At 35.4% G+C, this 21066-nt stretch overlaps 1 protein-coding gene across 1 annotated transcript; it reads right to left on the bottom strand.

Moving 5' to 3' along the window:
• Positions 1 to 2996: 2996 nt before the first annotated feature.
• On the bottom strand, positions 2997 to 20767 carry LOC114295539 (uncharacterized). Its single transcript, XM_028239786.2, has 6 exons — positions 20241 to 20767; positions 17614 to 17720; positions 14507 to 14615; positions 14098 to 14259; positions 13847 to 14020; positions 2997 to 3306 (listed from the first exon to the last, which is right to left on the bottom strand). The coding sequence occupies exons 1-6, from the start codon at positions 20535 to 20537 to the stop codon at positions 3277 to 3279; spliced, it is 879 nt and encodes a 292-aa protein (XP_028095587.2). The 5' UTR covers positions 20538 to 20767; the 3' UTR covers positions 2997 to 3276.
• Between the last annotated feature and the right edge of the window lie 299 nt (positions 20768 to 21066).

Genomic DNA, 21066 nt, shown 5'->3' with positions numbered 1-21066 from the left:
CAACATAATCAACACTATTCAACATGATTTAATTCAACACCACTAAATATAATTCAACATAATTCAAGGTGAACTCTTAAATCCCCATTTCATCTTTTCATCCCAAGTCTCATGCCATCCATATCATTAACGAATCTTTTTCCCCAAATTTCATTTCATATTATAGCATGATTTACAATATCCATAATAAAGGTTCAATCGCTAATTTTTAACATAATTTTCAAGCACTTCCAAAATTCAATTAAACTTGTATATATACAATTCAACCTCTCAATTTCATGATTCTACTTTCAATTTGGGCAAAATCATTAATTATCATCATGAATCAACTTAGGGTTTTCAAGAAAAATTAAAACTTCTCACACCACCATTTTTTATTCCAAATTTCCCATTGGTTATACATCTAAGATTCATAATCCACAATCTTAACCCAACAATTGAACCCCAACACTTCAAACCCTAAACCCCCAAATTTCATGATATAACACTATATGCTCAAAAATGAAGATTTTCTATTTATATAATCAAAATACCACAAATCTATCTATAAATGCAAGTATTGAAGAAGAACTAGGACCCCTACCTCAAGATTCAAGCAAAAGAGCAAAGATTTGTTGAGATTCCTTCACAAATCCAAACTTCAATCGGTTGAAAAGTAAGATCTTCAAGCATTCTTCACTTTTTGGTGAGAGATCTTGGCCAAATCTTTGATGAATGGAAGGTATTTAGGTCAAGAGATTAAGGGTTTTCGGACCTAGGGTGAGAGGAAGGAAGAGAGAAAACAAAAGTGGAGAGAATGATCTAAAAAATCACTTTTTAAGTTGTTGAATTCGCGAAGTCTGCTCGGGCGTACCTGCTTCCAGCACAGATACTAAAACTTCAAACGGGTATAACTCTTCCATCCGGACTCCATTTTAGGTCGTTCTTGTGTCCAAATCGAAGCCCCAGAGACAAGCTTTCCAATGGTTCTCGCCTCACACCCAAATTCAAAGTGTGGAAAAAGAAAAGGGCAAAAGAGTGATAACTGTTCGTAAGAAGATTATCCGAATTAAAATTTTTGGTCCAATCTTACTTTATCATCATATTACCACTTCGATCAATGACCCAAAATAAAATAGGAAGGCTCCAAACACAATAATAAAACGTCAAAAACAATCCCACTAGCCCAGAAATTTAAACTCAACCAGGTAGACCGCTCGAGCGCCCATTCTTGCGCTCGAGCGTGCAAACCAACAAAACCGGCCGCTCGAGTGACCACTCCTACGCTCGAGCGAAAATTCACAACTCTCAGAATCTCAGACAGACTGTAAAAGTACTGGAAGCCTCACAAGTCCGCTCGAGCGTCAACTCCCTTGCTCGAGCGGGGGGAAAAAACTGTATTGCTACAGAGATAGAGAGAGAGAGAGAGAGAGAGAGAGAGAGAGAGAGAAGAGATTTGGTGGAAGAGGCACAAAACCTCATTAGGTTTCTTACTCCTCTAAACGCATGTATTCATAATAACAAGGGAATAAATACAAGTACAATAATACCCTCAAGCAAATAACTTAACACTCCCCCTCAAGTAGGTGCATAGATATTTCTCATGCCTAACTTGCATACAATAGGATGAAACACTTTACTTCCTAAACACATGACCTAACTGATCTTCTGATTTGACAAACGACAAACAAATAAGTCCACCAGTCACTTTCTCTCTAATGAAATGTCGATCAATCTCATTGTGCTTAGTTCTATCATGCTGAACCGGATTATGAGCAATGTTAATAGCAACCTTATTATCACAATACAATAGCATAGGACCACCACGTAACAATCCTAAATCATCCAACAAAACTTGAAGCCACATCAACTCACAAATGCCATGCGTTATGGCTCAATACTCTGCTTTTGCACTCGATCTAGTGACAACTAACTGCTTCTTACTCTGCCATGTAACCAAATTTCCTCCGACAAATGTACAGTAGCTGGAAGTAGACCTCCTATCATCAATAGCACCAGCCCAATCTGCATCAGTGAAGGCCTCTAAGCTTAAATAACCATGATTGAAGAACAAGATGCCTTTTCCAGCCATTGATTTGAGATATCTTAAGATCCGATGAACTGCATCCAAATGTCCCGTCCGAGGATCATGCATGTATTGGCTAACAACACCAACTGCATATGCAATATTTGGCTTGATATGAGAAAAATATATCAATCTTCCCACAAGCTGTTGATACCTCCCCTTGTCCACATGTTCTCTGTCACTACTACTGAGCCTCAATAAAAGAATTAGCAAGTCTACATCCCAACATGCCTACCTCCTCAAGCAAATCCAAGATGTACTTCCTTTAAGAAATGAAAATGCCCTTGATCTAGCAATCTCAATTCCAATGAAGTAGCGTAAAGGTCCAAGATCTTTAATTTCAAATTTCCTAGAAAGTTAAGCTTTGATTTTGGACATTTCTTCTTCATCATTGCATGTCACTACAATGTCATCCACATAAACAATACGTACAGTGATCTTATCTCCACACTATTTGATGAACAAGGTATGATGTGCATGACTTTGCTTATGCTCAAATCTGAGATTGTTTATGCTCTAGGAGATTGTTGCAAGTGGGACACCACCCCCCATCTGTGGGCTATTGAGGCCCTTATGAGTGATAGAAGTCTTTGAGATACTAATGTGTACATTAATCATATATCTAATTAAAGTTATTTTGCAAAAAAAGAAACTTTCATTTATTTATTTATTTATTTATTTATTTATAGATGTGAAGCCTTAATAAGATGGTATTGACACAAAATGTCTCATATTTCAAGTTTTCGTAAAATACCCTATTGTTGGTGTTTGTGTAAATTAATGTTAAGATCATAACAACACTTGAAATTAAGATCATAAAAAAAATATAAATAAATAACACTCTTACCACTTAAGCAACAAATAATTTGCGTGCATTCTTCTTTGTCATTATTCTTATACTGTTATTTTTTTTTTTAATTGCACACGTGTATAGACTATTAGTGTATATATATAGAATATCATTTTTACATGGAACAATAAAAAGATTTTCACACTAAAAAAAAAAAATCTCACTACAAATGTTCTTTTATTGCCATTTATTCTACAGTTAAAATAACTATGTTCCCTCATCTCTAATCTCCGTCGTACAAATTACAGAAGAGCAGAATATATACGACTGGTTAAGAAGAGAGACTAGATGAGAAGCCTCTCTATATACAATGAAAGAAAGCACTCGTCAAGTTGTTGCAAGGGAACAGTCGTCGTCTTATTCAAACCTGCACTCCAATCCTTTGAGCAACCTACATCAAGAAATGCAATGAGATCATTATTATATCAAGCCTTTAACATCGTAATTCATGCCTGTATCCATTCCCAATTCAGCAACTTGGTTGAGTAAACTTGAAAACTATACATATTTTAACTTGAAGCAACTAAAACACCTCGTTGAAAGTTGAGCATAATTTAGAAACAATGAACGTTTAGTAGTAGCCTTGTGAATCTCAACATACACCACGTACAACTTGTAAACAAATAGCCTAGTGAAACATAAGCAACTCTTTTAGACCATGGGCCACCCATTCAAACAAAAAATTCACCACATTGAAAAATTTGGTCACCGTAATTCTCCATCATAAAACATGATACATATTGTATCCTCGCAACTGTTTTCCAAATATTGCTTCTTCTTTTTTTTTCATCTTTTTCTTCTTCTCATTTTTCTTTCCTTTTTTCATTCGTTAGAACCTACACTAGCCTAATCTAAGGGGAAAGGTGTGATAACCATGTTCCGTATTATGCTAATTGATCTTAATTATGATTGTGATTATGTGTTTAATATCATTTTGAGTGTCATGTACATGGTTATATGTGATTTTGAATTTCTATCTGTTCACCGTAGGAAAATCTGTTCAACTTACTGTTAGGAACTGAAAATTGAAGGCCTTATCGGCTACAGAAAACGAAGTTGACTACGCCATTGTGCTTGACGTAATTTTTAGAATCAATGGTGAAATTTAATTGAAAATTGATTCGGATCAAAATAATTAGATTCAGAACGATTAAATTAAGCTTAATTGCTTAGCCTAATCAAATTTGATTAGGCAAACATATATAAGGGCCTTATCACACTTAAACTCTTCATTTTGTGAACTCAAAAATCTGGTTATACACTCTAGAGAGAGAAAGAGAGGGTAGGTTCTAGAGAGAGGAAGCTCTTAGGTGAGTAAATTCATGAGTTTAAGTTCATCCTTGCATGAATTCTAGCTTGTTATGTGACCAAGAGCAAGAATTTAGTTGAATTTGATGTATTTGAAGTCAAAGAATACATGCATGTAAGAAATTTCCATATAGTTGCATATTTGAATGTAAATCATGTTGATCATGATGGACTTGAGATCAATGTGTGCATGCATGTAACAATTTGTTATGAGTCTTCATGTTTGTGTATGAGACATGTTGAATAAGTTGAATTGGAGGTCATCTTAGGCATGCATCCATGAAAAATGGGGTTATGGGACTCAACTACATGTTTTGAAGATGATAAACCTATGTAAGATCATACATGCATGAGCTTCAAAATTATGAACATGGAATTGGATGATTAAACTTGATTTTGAACAATTGGCCTCATATTGTTTACATCCTTATGATAATATAATGTGTTCCCACGTTTTTTAACCAAAAACATGAGTTTTGGGCCTTTGAATATCAAGTTTGAGCTTCAAGAACAATTCTAGAAATTACAGAATTTGGCATGTCCGCTCGAGCGGGAAAAGGGCCGCTCGAGCGGGAAAAGGGCCGCTCGAGCGTGAAATGCTAGTTCCTAGAATTTTTGCAGACATTGATGTCCGCTCGAGCAGGGATATTCACGCTTGAGCGTCAAGCCACGAAATTTGACTTCCAGCTCGAGCGTCCAAAGTCACGCTTGAGCGTAAATATGAGGCAACTAGTACTTTTGCAGACCTAACAGGTCCGCTCGAGCGGTATAAACCGCGCTCGAGCAGGGAGCCCTGTTTCAGAAATTTTGTAAAAATGATTCTAAGTTTTGTTTTCCGTTCTCTTTCATTTCTGAACACTCATAGGCATACATTGAACATTGTAAATGGATTAAGAAGATAAGAAAGAGGCCTACGAGGAATGTATAAGTTAAGAACGGATTGAATCGTTTGTGACCCGATATGTGTTATGTATTATGTAGGGTCGAGCACAAGGACGAATCCACCAGCAGAACATTGTGAGTAATATCTTAATAAAGATATCTGAAGTATGTGATTTGTCCAATTGTTTACTCTTATTTGAGTTTCATAAGCTTGTTAATTTGAAAGGTGGACAATATTTGTTATGCCGAATAATTGGCCCAAAGGCCGTTGAATATGAATGATTGGGCCAAAGGCTGTTTGACACGAATGATTGGGCCAAAGGCCGTTTGATACGAATAAATTAGGCTTGAGGTCATTTGATACGTCTAGATTTGTAGTTGTTTGATACACTAAATAGAAACATGAATTGGGCCCAAGGCCGTCCGATATATGTATTTTGAATTTCGTTAATGTATCTTCTTTGTTTGATATTATTCACTGGGCCTTCACTCACTATCATTCATGTGTATGTAGGTGAGCCAAGAGATGTCCAAACCCAACCCCGGTAACGTATGTGAGAAACAGTCAAGTTTTGAGGAGTCAGCTCAAACGTCTCACGCACAAGACTCGTTTTTGCCCTTTTGTTCTTTTGCTATGTCATAAATTTTGCAATGTTAGCAAAAACGTTGGATCACCTTTCTATATAAGTTTTGGCTTGGCTGACTAAGACTTGAATGATCCTATGTGTATAAAAACTTTAAGTTATTTTCCTTTTGGTGTAAGTTATTAATGAGTACATATGTTTGATACGTTTGATGTACCATGTAAGCACTACTCTATGGACAATTTTTAAGTTTGCTTCCGTTTGGGCCCTTAACTCTGATAATATATGTTTATTTGGTTTAAGGCCGTAGGTAATCCCTTGATTACTGGCTGGTTATGACCTTAATCCAATGGGGCGGGTTCGGGTCATGACAGAGTGGTATCAGAGCACGAGTTAATAACTCACACACTTGTCCGAATGAGCAATTAGCATCTAGAAAAGATCTAGGATGCATTCATGTGATAAGTTTGAATCTGAAAGGATTAAGAACATGCTGGGATATCTCGAAATAAGTGATTATGTGTTGTATGTTTGGAATTTACTTGCATTGCGAATTATTTGAATGTGTGTATATGTATACTTGTGAAACTTTTGTATAAAGAATAATGCAAGTGTAATCAGATGGTGAGAACAAGAAGTGATGAGATAGAGGAATCTTCTACTGCCAAAATGGATAGGATGGAAAGATTGATTCCGAAAATGGCAGAAACATTGAGGCAACAACAATAGTGGCAACAGCAGTGGCAGCAACCACATCTTCCACCTCCACCTTCGTCACCACCTGTGCCAGATCTACAGAATGATGACCGAACAATAACTCTCACCAAAGAGTTTAAGAAAATGAAACCACCACAGTTTCACGACGGATTGGATCCATTAAAGGCCGAAGCATGGGTTCTCAACATCGAAAAACTGTTTGAAGTGTTTCCTTGTTCAGAGACACAAAAGGTACTCCTAGCCACCTTTATGCTAAAAGATGAAGCAAGAAGATGGTGGATGTTAATGCGTGAGAATCATAAAGACATTGGTTGGATGCAATTCTTGAAAATTTTCTATGACAAGTACTTTCTACAATGTGTCCGTGATAGGAAAGTATCGGAGTTCATGGAACTTAAATAAGATAGCATGACAGTAGCTGAGTATGAGGCCAAATTCACTAAGCTAGCCAGGTTTGCACCACATGTGATTGATACCGACTACAAAAAAAGCGAGGCATTTTGAAGGTGGCCTTCGAAGTGATATTTTAGAAATGGTGAATGTCTTGAAGCTGGAAACCTATATTGGGGTGCTATACCGGGCCATAATATTAGAAGCTAACATAGCTACAGAGACCAAATCAACAACTGACTGGAAAGGTAGTAAAAGACAAGGCTTCTTTTCGAAGAAGAAATTTTCAAAGAAGCAGAATACGTGCTCCTCAAGTACTTCTAATTCTTCCCGAGACATATCTCCAATATGCAATATTTGTAGTAAAAGGCATCGTGGAGTTTGTTATCGTGTGTCAGGAGCTTGTTTTAAATGTGGTAAAACGGGGCATATGGCTAGAGATTGTAATCAGAATAGTGGAAAGTTAGCTGCTAGCTCAATTGCATCAATCCCAAAACCGGGAAACACCACGAGATCTACTACCGCCGGAGATGCCGTGAGGCAAGGGAGAGTTTTGCGCTTGTTCCGGGCGATACACGGAATACCGAAGCTGTTGTCTTAGGTACTATTTCTATATGCAATCAGGATGCTTTTGTGTTAATTGACTCCGAATCAACGCACTCTTTCATAACTTGTGCATTTGCATCTAAACTGAGTAGACCTCTAGAATCATTGCCATATTTGCTATGTGTATGTGCTCCATCAGGGGAATCTGTGTTATGTACATCGATATATCGATTTTGTGACATGCGTGTTGGGAATGCTGTTCTGTATGCAGATTTATTACCCTTGGACTTTAGGCATTTTGATGTCATTCTGGGCATGGATTGGTTAACTAAATATTGTGCCACCATTGATTGTGTAACGAAACGGGTAGTATTTAAACCACCGGAACAAGAAGAAATTGTGTTTATGGGTAACGAGGTAGTACCTCCACCTTATTTGAAATCTGTAATGAAAGCATGTAAATTGATCAGGAAAGGGTGCCAGGGTTATTTGTGTGGTGTGCTATCCGAACAATCTGTGAATGTAGAATTGAACAGTATCCCTATTGTTAGAGAATTTCCAAATGTATTTCCAAATGAATTACCAGGCGAGTTAGTGGACATGGAGATAGAGTTTACTATTGAAGTTGTGCCAGGCACTCAGCCTATTTCTAAAACTCCCTACAGAATGGCTACTACTAAAATGAAATAATTAAAGGAGCAATTGCAAGACTTACTGGACAAAGGGTTTATCCGACTTAGTACTTCACTATGGGGTGCACCGGTGTTACTTGTAAAGAAAAAAGACAGAACTCTACTCTTGTGTATTGACTATCGAGAATTGAACAAGGTGACAATAAAGAATAAATATCCTTTACCTCGTATTGATGACTTGTTTGACCAGTTACAGGGATCACAAGTGTTTTCCAAAATTGATTTGAGATCCGGATACCACCAGTTGAAAGTGAGAGCAGAGGATGTTGAGAAAACTGCGTTTCGAACAAGGTATGGTCATTATGAATTTCTTGTTTTAAGACTTACCTTGATGACTTTGTTGTAGTTTTTATTTATGATATCTTAATATATTCAAAGAGTAGACTTGAACATACCATCTGAGGACTGTTTTGCAAACACTTAGAGAAAAGAAATTATTTGCCAAACTAAAGAAATGTGAATTTTGGTTGGATAAAGTTATCTTTTTAGAGCATGTCATCAACAGAGAGGGGATTTCAGTGGACCCATAGAAGATAGAGGCAATTGTGAATTGGCCTACACCGACAAGTGTAACAGAAGTCTGCAGTTTCATGGGCTTAGCTGGGTACTACAGGAGGTTTGTGAAACACATTTCAAAAATAGCTGTGCCTCTTACCCAACTGACACGCAAAGGGCAACCACTTGAATGGAATGACGAAAGAGAATCTTCCTTTCATGAATTAAAAACGAGACTGACCACTGCACCAGTATTAATATTGCCCACAGGTACAGAAAACTTTGTAAATTTCAGTGATGCATCTTATAAAGGTCTGGGTTGCGTGTTAATGCAGACTGGGCGAGTAATTCCTTACGCCTCTCGGCAGTTGAGGCCACATGAAAAGAATTACCCAACACATGACTTAGAATTGGCTGCAGTTGTATTTGCTCTAAAAATCTAACGGCATTACTTGTATGGGGCAAAATGTGAAGTCTACACGGATCACAAGAGTTTGAAATACTTCTTTACGTAAAAGGAGTTGAATAAGCGACAAAGAATATGGCTTGAATTGATAAAAGATTATGACCTTCCGGTTCAGTATCACCCCGGGAAAGCCAACACAGCTGTTGATGCCTTGAGTAGAAAATCGACGGGGAATTTAGCTTGTTTGCTTACCAAACAGAAGGAGATCTTGCAAGATTTTGAGAAGACTAGGATTGAAGTGGTAATGTGTAAAGAGGACGGATTGATGGCCGCCATTTTCAGCCTAACCAGCAATCATTGATGAGATTAAACAGAAACAAAAAGAGGATGAATTCCTCAAGAAAGTGATTAATGAATTTGAGACAAGCCCGAAAGCAGAGTTCAGCGTTGAAAGTGAAGTGTTGAGATTTCGAGACCGAATGTGTGCCCCAGATATTCCGGAACTAAAGAAGAGAATTCTAGATGAAGCCCACAAATTAGTATTTGCTATGCATCCAGGTAATAACAAAATGTATCGAGACTTGAAGCCAAGCTATTGGTGGCCCAAAATGAAGAAAGAAATTGCAGAGTGTGTGTCTAAGTGCCTTCAATGTCAGCAAGTTAAAGCTGAACATCAGAAACCAGGTGGCCTACTTCAACCTCTCTCTATTCCTAAATGGAAGTGGGAGCATGTGACTATGGACTTTGTTGTTGGTCTACCTCAGACTCCTTGAGGTATGGATTATGTTTGGGTTGTAGTTGATAGACTGACTAAATCTGTACATTTTCTACATGTTAGAACTACATTCGATGCTTATAGATTGGCTACTATATATGTTGATGAGATTGTTCGTTTACACGGAGTTCCGGTATCTATTGTCTTGGATAGAGATCTGAAATTTGTATCTAGACTGTGGAAAAGTTTGCAAAGAGCTATAGGAACATAATTGAGGTTCAGTACCACATTCCACCCACAAACAGACAGGAAATCAGAACGGACAATACAGACCTTGGAGGATATGCTAAGAATGTGTGTCTCAGATTTTCAAGGGAGTTGGGAAGATTACTTGGCACTAGCAGGGTTTGTATACAATAACAGCTTCCACTCCAGCATCGGTATGGCACCATAGGAGGCTTTATATGGTAGAAGGTGTAGATCACCAATTTGTTGGACAGAAGTCGGGGATAGGGCTCTACTTGGGCCTAAAATGGTGCAAGACACTTCTGAGAAGATCAAAACAATTCAGCAAAGGCTCAAGATAACTCAAAGTCGGCAAAAGAATTATGTGGATGTTCGAAGAAGACCTCTTGAGTATGAGGTTGGTGACCATGTGTTCATTCATGTGACTCCGATGAAGGCCAAAGTAAGGTTCGGTAAAAAAGGAATATTGTCGCCCCGTTACATTAGGCCGTTCCAAATTCTAGAAAGGCTTGGTCCGGTTGCTTATAGAGTTGCTTTACCACCGAGATTTGAGCAAATCCATAATGTATTTCATGTATCAATGTTGAGGGGTTATCTTCGAGATCCGTTTCATGTGATTGATTATCACCGGATAGCTCTGGATGAGAATATGGAATACGCAGAATGGCCGGAACGAATCATTGACCAGCAAGTGAAGCAGTTAAGAAGCAAGTCCATCCTGATGGTGAAAGTGGAATGGAAGGAACAATATGGGACGAACGCTACATGGGAAAAAGAGGATGAAATGCGACTACGCTATCCACATCTGTTTCCCAACGAAGGTAAAATAAGTTTGGAGGACCAAACTTCTTAAAGGAGGGAAGACTGGGATAACCCTGTTCTATATTATGCTAATTGATCATAATTATGATTGTGATTATGTGTTTAATATGATTTTGAGTGTCATGTATATGGTTGTGTGTGATTTTGAATTTCTATCTATTCACCGTAGGAAAATCTGTTTTACTTACTGTTAGGAACTGAAAATTGAAGGCCTTATCGGCTACAGAAAACGAAATTGACTACGCCATTGTGCTTGGCGTAATTTTTAAAACCTATGATGAAATTTAATTAAAAATTGATTCGGATCAAAATAATTAGATTCAGAATGATTAAATTAAGCTTAATTGCTTAGCCTAATCAAAAAACATATATAAGGGCCTTATTACACTTAAACTCTTCATTTTGTGAACTCAAAAATCTGGTTATACACTCTAGAGAGAGAGAGGGCAGGTTCTAGAGAGAGGAAGAGGGAGGATTGTGTATTTTGGCTCAAAGTTTGTGAATTTGGAAGCTATACTCAAGATTTAGCTACAATTGTGGAGATTAGAGCTCTTACGTGAGTAAATTCATGAGTTTAAGTTCATCCTTGCAAGAATTCTAGCTTGTCATGTGACCAAGAGCAAGAATTTAGTTGAATTTGATGTATTTGAAGTCAAAGAATACTTGCATGTAAGAAATTGCCATATAGTTGCATATTTGAATGTAAAGCATGTTGATCATGATGAAATTGAGATCAATGTGTGCATGCGTGTAACAATTTGTTATGAGTCTTCATGTTTGTGTATTAGACATGTTGAATGAGTTGACTTGGAGGTCATCTTAGGCATGCATCCATGAAAAATGGGGTTATGGGACTCAACTACATGTTTTGAAGATGATGAACCTATGTAAGATCATACATGCATGAGCTTCAAAATTATGAACATGGAATTGGATGATTAAACTTGATTTTGAACAATTGGCCTCATATTTGTTTATATCCTTATGATAATATAATGTGTTCCCACGTTTTTTAACCAAAAACATGAGTTTTGGGCCTTTGAATATCAAGTTTGAGCTTCAAGAACGATTCTGAAAATTCCAGAATTTGGCATGTCTGCTCGAGCGAGAAAAGGGCCGCTTGAGCATGAAATGTTAGTTCCCAAAATTTTTGCAGACATTGATGTTCGCTCGAGCGGGGATATTCACGCTCGAGCGCCAAACCATGAAATTTGACTTCCAGCTCGAGCGTCCAAAGTCACGCTCGAGCATAAATATGAGGCAACCAGTACTTTTGCAGACCTAACGGGTCCGCTCGAGCGGCATAAACAGCGCTCGAACAGGGAGCCTTGTTTTAGAAATTTTGTAAAAATGATTCTAAGTTTTGTTTTCCGTTCTCTTTCATTTCTAAACACTCTTAGGCATACATTGAATATTGTAAATGGATTAAGAAGATAAGAAAGAGGCCTAAGAGGAATGTATAAGTTAAGAACGGATTGAATCCTTTGTGACCCGATATGTGTTATGTATTATGTAGGGTCGAGCACAAGGATGAATCCACCGGCAGAACACTGTGAGTAATATCTTAATAAAGATATCTGAAGTATGTGATTTGTCCAATTGTTTACTCTTATTTGAGTTTCATAAGCTTGTTAATTTGAAAGGTGGGCAATATTTGTTATGCCCAATGATTGGGCCAAAGGCCGTTGAATATGAATGATTGGGCCAAAGGCCGTTTGACACGAATGATTGGACCAAAGGCCGTCGGATATGAATGATTGGGCCAAAGGCCGTTTGACATGAATGATTGGGCCAAAGGCCGTCGGATATGAATGATTGGGCCAAAGGCCGTTTGATACGAATAAATTGGGCTTGAGGCCGTTTGATACGTCTAGATTTGTAGTCGTTTGATACACTAAATAGAAACATGAATTGGACCCAAGGCCGTCCGATGTATCTATTTCAAATTTCGTTCATGTATCTTCTTTATTTGATATTATGCACTGGGCCTTCACTCACTCTCATTCATGTGTATATAGGTGAGCCAAGAGATGTCCAAACCCAGCCCTGGTAAAGTATGTGAGAAACAGTCAAGTTTTGAGGAGTCAGCCCAAATGTCTCACGCACGTGACTTGTTTTTTCCCTTTTGTTCTTTTGCTTTGTCATAAATTTTGCAATGTTGGCGAAAACGTTGGATCACCTTTGTATATAAGTTTTGGCTTGGCTGACTAAGACTTGAATGATCCTGTGTGTATAAAAACTTCAAGTTATTTTCTATTTGGTGTAAGTTATTAACGAGTACATATGTTTGATACGTTTGATGTACCATGTAAGCATAGCTCTATGGATAATTTTTATGTTTGCTTCCGTTTGGGCCCTTAACTCTGATGATATATGTTTATTTGGTTTGAGGCCGTAGGTAATCCCTTGATTATTGACCGGTTATGACCTTAATCCAAGAGGGCGGGTTCGGGTCATGACAAAAGGGGATCACCCCCTCGAACCCACAACCCACAACCACCACTATAGGGGTTAGAGAGCATACACTGGCGCACAAAGCCATGGGTTAAATCCACAGTTGATTCAGATAAATTTGCCTCTCTTTTTTTGTTTTATTTATTTTTTATTATAAGTAACCTTGTGACTCCACTTTCGGTGAGACCAGGTAAGAACCCCAAACAACCCTGGGATAAATTTGACTATCTATGTTGAACATGTACAGGACATGTTACTGACCACCACCACAACACTTGCATTCAACGAGATATCCTCTCTTATTTTTGTACATTATCAAAGTTTTTTGTAACAGTATTATTTAACTCTCTCTAGCCCAATACAACCTACAAAAATATTTGTACAAACATATCCACATAAATTTTTACCATTTTATCCAAGTGACTAAGTTCCCAATCCAAAATAAAATAAAATAATCATGTAGCTTCAGAGTTTTAAGTGATATCCCTGGAGGGGCTAGTGGGTCTTTAGCTATAGAACAAAACTTAAATGCAACAAAAGCATATTGAATTCTGAAGCTATAACAAATCAACAAAACACAGTTGGTAACTGTAGAGAGAGAGACAGATGCATAGCACAAAGGCATGTAGTGCACACAGTTTGTTAGCAAGCAATGTAAGTGAACTTATTAATACCTCTTTGAAAGAATGTACATCACTTCCCCATAGCCAAGCATCACAACCTGCATCTCTGGCACCCCATATATCATTTCTACGATCATCCCCCACATGAACAGCATCCTCAGGCTTTACTCCCAACGACTCACAAGCTTTTATAAATATGGTGGGATTTGGCTTCTCTGCTTCAACCTATTCGTGAGGAAAGATAGAAATTGAACAATGCCATTGGAAGAGTGCAAGGAAAAAATAAATAGGTCAATACTTACTTCAGCTGATATTGCCACGGCATCAAACCAGTAATCACAATTCAGAGCCCGCAAGACAGGCCTCAATCGAGTGTCAAAGTTTGACACAATAGCTAATTTTACACCAACATTCCGTAGGGTCTTAAATACTTTTTCCGCGTCAGGATCACAGAGGTGCCATGCCTTTGGATAGACAAAAATAAAAATTTACTTGAAAGTCAGATGGTAATGTGATCTGTTACTATAATTTAAGAGCCAATTAATATATCAGACAAGGTTTGGTTAGCATTTTGGAAGTATTTACCTCACTTTTCCTACACCTCCCCCCCCCCCCCCCACCCTCCCAAAAAAAAAAAAGAAAAAAAAGAAAAACGAAAAAGCATTCAATAACCCCAAAACAATTGCAACCAATCAATGCCTTAAAGCTAACCTTTTCAGTGGTATAATAATTGTACAACTCCTCGAAGTATTGAGAATCTGAACAACCAGTTGAAGAACTGACTATATATTGCCAGAATGGCCTTCCATCTTTAACATATCTGCAATTTAGTAAACACACTTTTATAAATTGATATCGCCTATTAGGAGAAAATAATTTTTGCAAAATATGAATGGAGAAAACTTTACCTTTGTAGAAAAGGGTGATGAAATTTTGTTACTACTTGTATCACACTAATTAAGGGGAACAATGCCTAAAATGTCCTAAGAGTTGAAGAGACAAAATTCCCTAGAAGAATTTCGAATAGTCTAGAGAAATAGCATCTTATATATCTTTAGGAAAATCGTGCAAGATGCAATCTCGATAATTGATAATAAAATCGGTTACCCTAAAAGTTTAAGCCATAAAGAATGACATGGCTCATATATTTATTTCACCGTGTGCCCCTCAAACTTTACCACACTCCTGATGAGTGAGGCATGCACATCTATGTTACCTGGACCCTTAAAACTAAATCAAATACTCGTGTTAGACACCCGACACATGGACAAGGATGTGTGCTATGTGTCTCTGATACTTTCTATCAGACACTTCTTATATATTTAAAAATATTTGTATTTAACACTATCATTATGTGTATATATATTGTTGTATAATAGCTATAAAATACGTTTTTGTTAATGTATGTTACATATAATAACACCATTTTATCTCAAATAAATATGACCCTTTTTATGCCAAGTCCTCATGCTTTTAAATTAGAGATTTGGATCTCTAGAAGAGCATCCACACCAGACACTTGTATCCGAGTCTATGTAACGTAGATTCACAACAATGATTTATCTTACTAGGGTCCAGGGAAGGATTTTCAAATTGATAAAGATCCTACATGCTCTATCACCATGTCAAGAATTAGACAACTAGTACTCTAAAAGCTAAAGCTAATAGAGAGTGATTAACTTATGGATTCATCTCGCCACTCATTTAGATTTGGGAGAAGTTTGTGAAAATGAAATACAAGTTCAATTTTGTGTAACAACTATATGCAAGCTCAATATAGATGAATTAACTATAATTACCAAAAAAACTATTAAAATAACAACAAAGCAACTTTTTGAATCAATAAATAACTCCTCCTTATTGACGTTGACAAATTGAGTCCAGCTAGTAAACGAAAAGATAAGAAAATCATTAAATGTCAAATTTGCTTTCTCTAAAAACAAACCGCAACCCTTAAGATTAAATTAATTTTGAGACCTATGTATAAAAATTTGTGACCCATGTCTTACCACAAGAAAAGGGCAATTTCAATTTACTCAATTTTGCCCCTGAACTTTTGATTGTCTCAAATTGATTCAATTGATTAAAATTTTTAGCATATTCATACGCACATAAATGTGTTTTTAGGGGCAAATTTATAAACATGATCAACTCAATGAGTTAACCTCAACCAACTCAGTAATAATTTTTTATTATTATTATTAAAAATCCTAATGGCATTGTCAATTAGAAAAGAGATACAAAATCTAAAATTAAGAGCTAAAACTGAGTTAATTGAAATTGCAGGGACCAAAATAACACAAAGGTCAAAATATAGGGACTACCTATGAAGCACGGATACTTCAAAAAGGGAGACGTATCCGTATCGAATACTTATCGAATACCGATACTCCTTGGATACTCGCGGATACATATCGGATACTTCTTAAAAGTATCAGATACTTCTTAATTAATTTTTTATTAATTTTGAAGTATCGGATACTTAATTTTGAAGTATCGGATACTCGAAGTTACATATTAATTATAATGTTTTGTTTAGTTCTTTGATAAGAGGAATATAGTGAGAGTTAAAGTAATAGAATTTGTCAAATTGATGTATCATTATTGTCTCTCTCACTTCTCTCTTACTTTCTCACTCTCTCACATTTCTTCACTCTGCTCTCATTCTTTTTTTGGTGTTGGCATGTAAGGATGATGTTTAATTTGCATTTGTTTTTGCTTTTAGTTTTTGATGTTTTATGAATGTTTGAAGACTTTTAGATTAATAAGAATCCTTCTCTTTATTTATTAATTTACTTTAAGTTTTATTTTTATACATATTACATTATTAAAATTATAAAAATATTTTTTTTACGAATGTATCCCCGCCGTCGTACCCGTATCATACTTTTTCAAATTTTGACGTATCGCCATATCCATATCCCCATATCACCATATTCGTATCCGTATCCGTGCTTCCTAGGTTATCATTGATGACTTAAAAAAGTACAGTTGCTAAAAATTTTATTTAAGAATGGTTTTTTGGCTTTAGCTAAGGACCTGTGATATTCACTGATGAAGGGGAATAAGTTGAAGCCATTGACCTTGAAGACTCTTAGTTTTATAAGAATCTTTCTTCTTTATCAAGTTGTCTTTTGCTTTAAGTTTTACTTTTATGCATACTGCATTACTAAAAATTGTAAAAATAATATTTTTTACGAACGTATCCCCGCCGTACCAGTATCCTAATTTTTCAAATTTTGTCATATCGTCGTATCTGTATTATATTGTTTCCGTATCCCTTGTCTATATCCGTGCTTCCTAGGGGACTACTGATGTAATTTTCCCATAAGAAAACTTTGGCTCCTCCCAAATATCATAATTGAAAGATTCTATACATGTTCAATCAACATGGCTATCCTGAAAAGCAATTTAATTACTCTAGTACTGTATTAGCGAATAAAAGGACAGGTTTGGTATAAAATCAAGTAATTAATAACATTCAAGTTACATAGTTCTCTGTTTCAATGGTTAGAATAGGAAAGCTATAGTGGGTGAAAAAGAAAGCATATCCTGATATAAAGCAAACAATGGTCATAATGTATAATTAGATGCAATTGAAACACAAAACCCACCTCTCTAATTATCATAACTTAAACAAAAGAAAGTTATAATTCTTGCTTTTGATATCATACAAAAATGAATTAAATACGGGTCATCAAAAATCACATTTAATCCTCTATGTAACTCCCAAAATATTTTCAAATCCAGCCATGCAAACTAAATTAATTCAGAAGCTAGTAATGATATGTTCAAACTTGTCAAGGATAATAAATCACCTGAGTCGAGATCTGCCCCAAGGCTGCTCATAAGCCCTTCTGTATTTGTTTAATATCTTAGTTTCTGAGTACTCAACGCCATATTTCTCGCCAATCTGTCTATAAATCTGCCATAAAGACATTAAGAGAGAGAAAGCAATGAGATATATTTAATGCATATATATATATATGTATGCAAAGAAAGTAAGTTACATTGACAAATATATGAATTCTGAATGTAGAGAGGTTAATTTCAACTTTATCCTCTAAACTATTGTCATATTTTCTACAGCAAGTTACGACGGTAGTCCCTAGGGGTGTTCAAATTAACCAGTGAACCGAAGAATTGAACTGAACCGTCCTCTTTGGGTTGGGTTGGGTTGGGTTGGGTTGGGCTAGTTTGGTTTTTGAGTGCATTAGTTTGGTTCTGGGTCATCAAATTATCAAACCGATAGGATTGTGTTGGTTCTTGGTTTAGGCCTTGCCTAAACCGAACAAATCTGACAACCGAACCTATATATATATATTTTTTTTTCTTGTCGAATTTTTTTTATATTAATTGATCTATTGCAACGGACTTGATTGCACCTAATAATTTTCCGTATACAAGAATTTTTAGGTGAACAAAGGAAGACCTAGAAGTTTGAGTCAATTTCGTAATCTATTTAATTTGTATTGGTTGTATTAATGAATTTTATTGATATTGGTTATGTTTAAGTTTGAGATGGATTTAATTTGTATTGATTTGTATTAAATAATGTTTTTCATTTGTATTATGTTTAAATATTAAAGACTTGTTTATTTTAATTATTTATTATTGATTGATTCATTTATTTTTAATATAGTAGAACCGCGGTTTTAACCCAAACTAACCCAAACTATATTGGATTGGGTGGGGTTGGTTCTAGTGCATGATTGGTTTTGTTCTGGGTCCAAAATTTTAGAATTGATCATGATTGAATTGGTTCTAAATTTAGTGCCAAATTGAACCAAACCGACCCGTGAACACCACCCTATATTTTGGTCCCAGTTTTAGTTGGCATTATTTTGACCCTGAAATTTATGATTTTGTCTGAATTTAGTCTAATTGATTACAACTATTTACATTTTTTTAGGAAAAATATGTACATAAGTAACACGTGTCATAATTTTAAGGGTAAAATTATGAGTTATTCAACTCAGTGGTCCTCAAAGTTGTCAATTTGAATCAATTTAGTCCTAACTCTAACATTTGTTTACATTAATAATGAGAAATAAAAGTAAAATACAGTTTTAGTGTCTAAAGTATGTGTTGTGTTTCTTGTCATTTTCGTCCCTTCAATTTCAATTTTGTCATTTTGGTCCTCGAAATTGTCAATTTGAATCAATTTGGTCATACCATTTAACGTCCGTCTACATTGATAACGAGAAAAGTATTTTATCCTTGTTTTTAGAGTAAATTACATCGACGGCCCCTCTTATGTTTTTTTTTTTTTTTTTAAATATTAGTGTCACTCTTTAATCCTTAAAACTACTCTGACATCCCTTGTTAGCTACCTCCGTCAAATGAAATGGTTAAATGACTATAACACCTATCTAGATGAATCAAATTTCATCTATCAGCCGCTACTCTCAACTTTACTTAGAGTGGGTTTGGTAATTGGTTATTTTAATTTTTTGACTAAAATATGAGGTAAAAAAATTGAAATTTTTGAAATAACTTTTTATTTTTTATTTTTTTACACACAAACACAAAATAATAATAATAATAATAATAATAATAATAATAATAATAATAATAATAAAATAAAATAAATTGTGTAAAAAGTAGAGAGAATGAGAGTGAATTTTTTACTTTTTTTGTATGACTTATTGAACTTTTTACTTTTTTTTTAGTAACTTTTTTAACTATATTAACACTATACCAAATGATCTCTTAATCTATTTCTTATGATGGTCGTGATGTGGAGTTTGAGTTACTAACAAAAAGAAGAGAGAAATGTGAAAGGTGTTGTGTATGGCAAGGTAAACAGGACAAAACAGACTGAAATTGACAATTTTGTTGATCAAAATAATAAAATTGAAACTTATCTAAAACTGTTTTTTATTCATATGGTTCTCATTATCAATCTAAACAGATATTAAAATTAAATGAAATTGACTCAAATTAATATTTAAAGAATAAAAAAAATTAAATTAAATTAAATTTAAGAGACTAACTGACAATCATCACATAATTTGGACTAAAACTGTCTTTTCAACATTACACCCTACAATTGAACACTTATCTTCTTCTCTATATTTCATATCAAAATAGGGAATTTAAAATTTGTTTTTAGTTTAGTTGTTTAAATTTTGAAATGACCATTTTTCATCTCAAATGAAATTAGATTTTAACCATAATTAATTTGGACAATTTTTATTTTATTTTATTTATAATTAGCTGAAATTATGAACTTTAAGAGCTAAATAAATCAAATTAATAATTTAAGAATGAAATTAAACAAAACAAAACAAATTTTGTGATAGTTTAGGAGATTAAAAAAGAAAATCAAAATTAACCCAACATAGAGAAATATAAAGAGAAATGAAATGGGTAAATAATTCTAGAGAGAGAGAGTTTTAATTCGAGAGAGAGAGAGAGAAGGGGGGGGGGGGGGGATGCATGCCTGGGCCATGGGCTGAGAGGGGAGAACAAGAGTGCCTACAGCGTCAACCAAGAGAGCCTTGTGAGTGATGTCACCATACAGAGCCTTCCTATACTCCTCGTAATCTTTCAAACTCACCATGTCCGACTCCAGAGAAGCCACCGAGGACGATAATGACTGACCCGAACCTCCAAATGGGTCGACCCGAAACTTTCTCGCAGCGCCATTAGAGTACGAAGCAGAAGCCAAACAGGGCGTTTTGTGGGTTGCTATTAAGATGCTCAGAAGATTACTGATCTTGGACTTTGTTGTCGCCATAAGAGTCAGCTCTGTGCATCATTTGATGTTTTTGTATATCCAAGATTTCAATACCATTACCAACCTCTTCTCTCTCTCTCTCTCTCTCTCTCTCTCTCTCTCTCTCTATTATATATAAGGGAAGGGAGGGTCGCTGCGAAATGGCGACGGGCGAGTTGAATTATTTACTAGTCTACCCTACTTTGTGGGCCTTCTGCTATTATCTTTTAAACGCATTATATTTTAGACCTGGTTTACTGATACGTCAATTAATCAATTTTTTAATACATCATTAGAACTAGAATCGAGAATTATCAATTTTTTAAAACATCATTAGACCTAGAATCGAGAATTACAGAAAAAAAAAATTCCAAATTTGAGTTGTAACAAAGTTAATCTTGAATTTTTAATTTTATCAATTTAAATTTAAATTTAAATCTACATCTTTTAATTTTTTTTCGATCTAAATCATTTATTTATATTTGTTTAGTAAAATAAGAATAAACTAAAATAAAAAATAAGAGTTTATGAGTCATTAAACTCAATTTAA

The sequence above is a fragment of the Camellia sinensis genome, chromosome 12 (genome assembly GCF_055761805.1).
Source record: "Camellia sinensis isolate YWXY chromosome 12, ASM5576180v1, whole genome shotgun sequence".
NCBI lineage: Eukaryota > Viridiplantae > Streptophyta > Magnoliopsida > Ericales > Theaceae > Camellia > Camellia sinensis.
Note: the sequence above shows the minus strand (reverse complement) of the source record. Positions and strands in the feature narration are given on the sequence as shown.

Coding starts and splice junctions, on each gene's coding strand:
- LOC114295539 (XM_028239786.2), bottom strand. CDS start 20,537: ATGGCGACAACAAAGTCCAAGATCAGTAATCTTCTGAGCATCTTAATA. Junction 14,616..17,613: donor TGGGGCAGATCTCGACTCAG/GTGATTTATTAT, acceptor ACTAAATTGCAG/ATATGTTAAAGATGGAAGGC. Junction 3,307..13,846: donor ATGTACATTCTTTCAAAGAG/GTATTAATAAGT, acceptor TTCTTGATGTAG/GTTGCTCAAAGGATTGGAGT.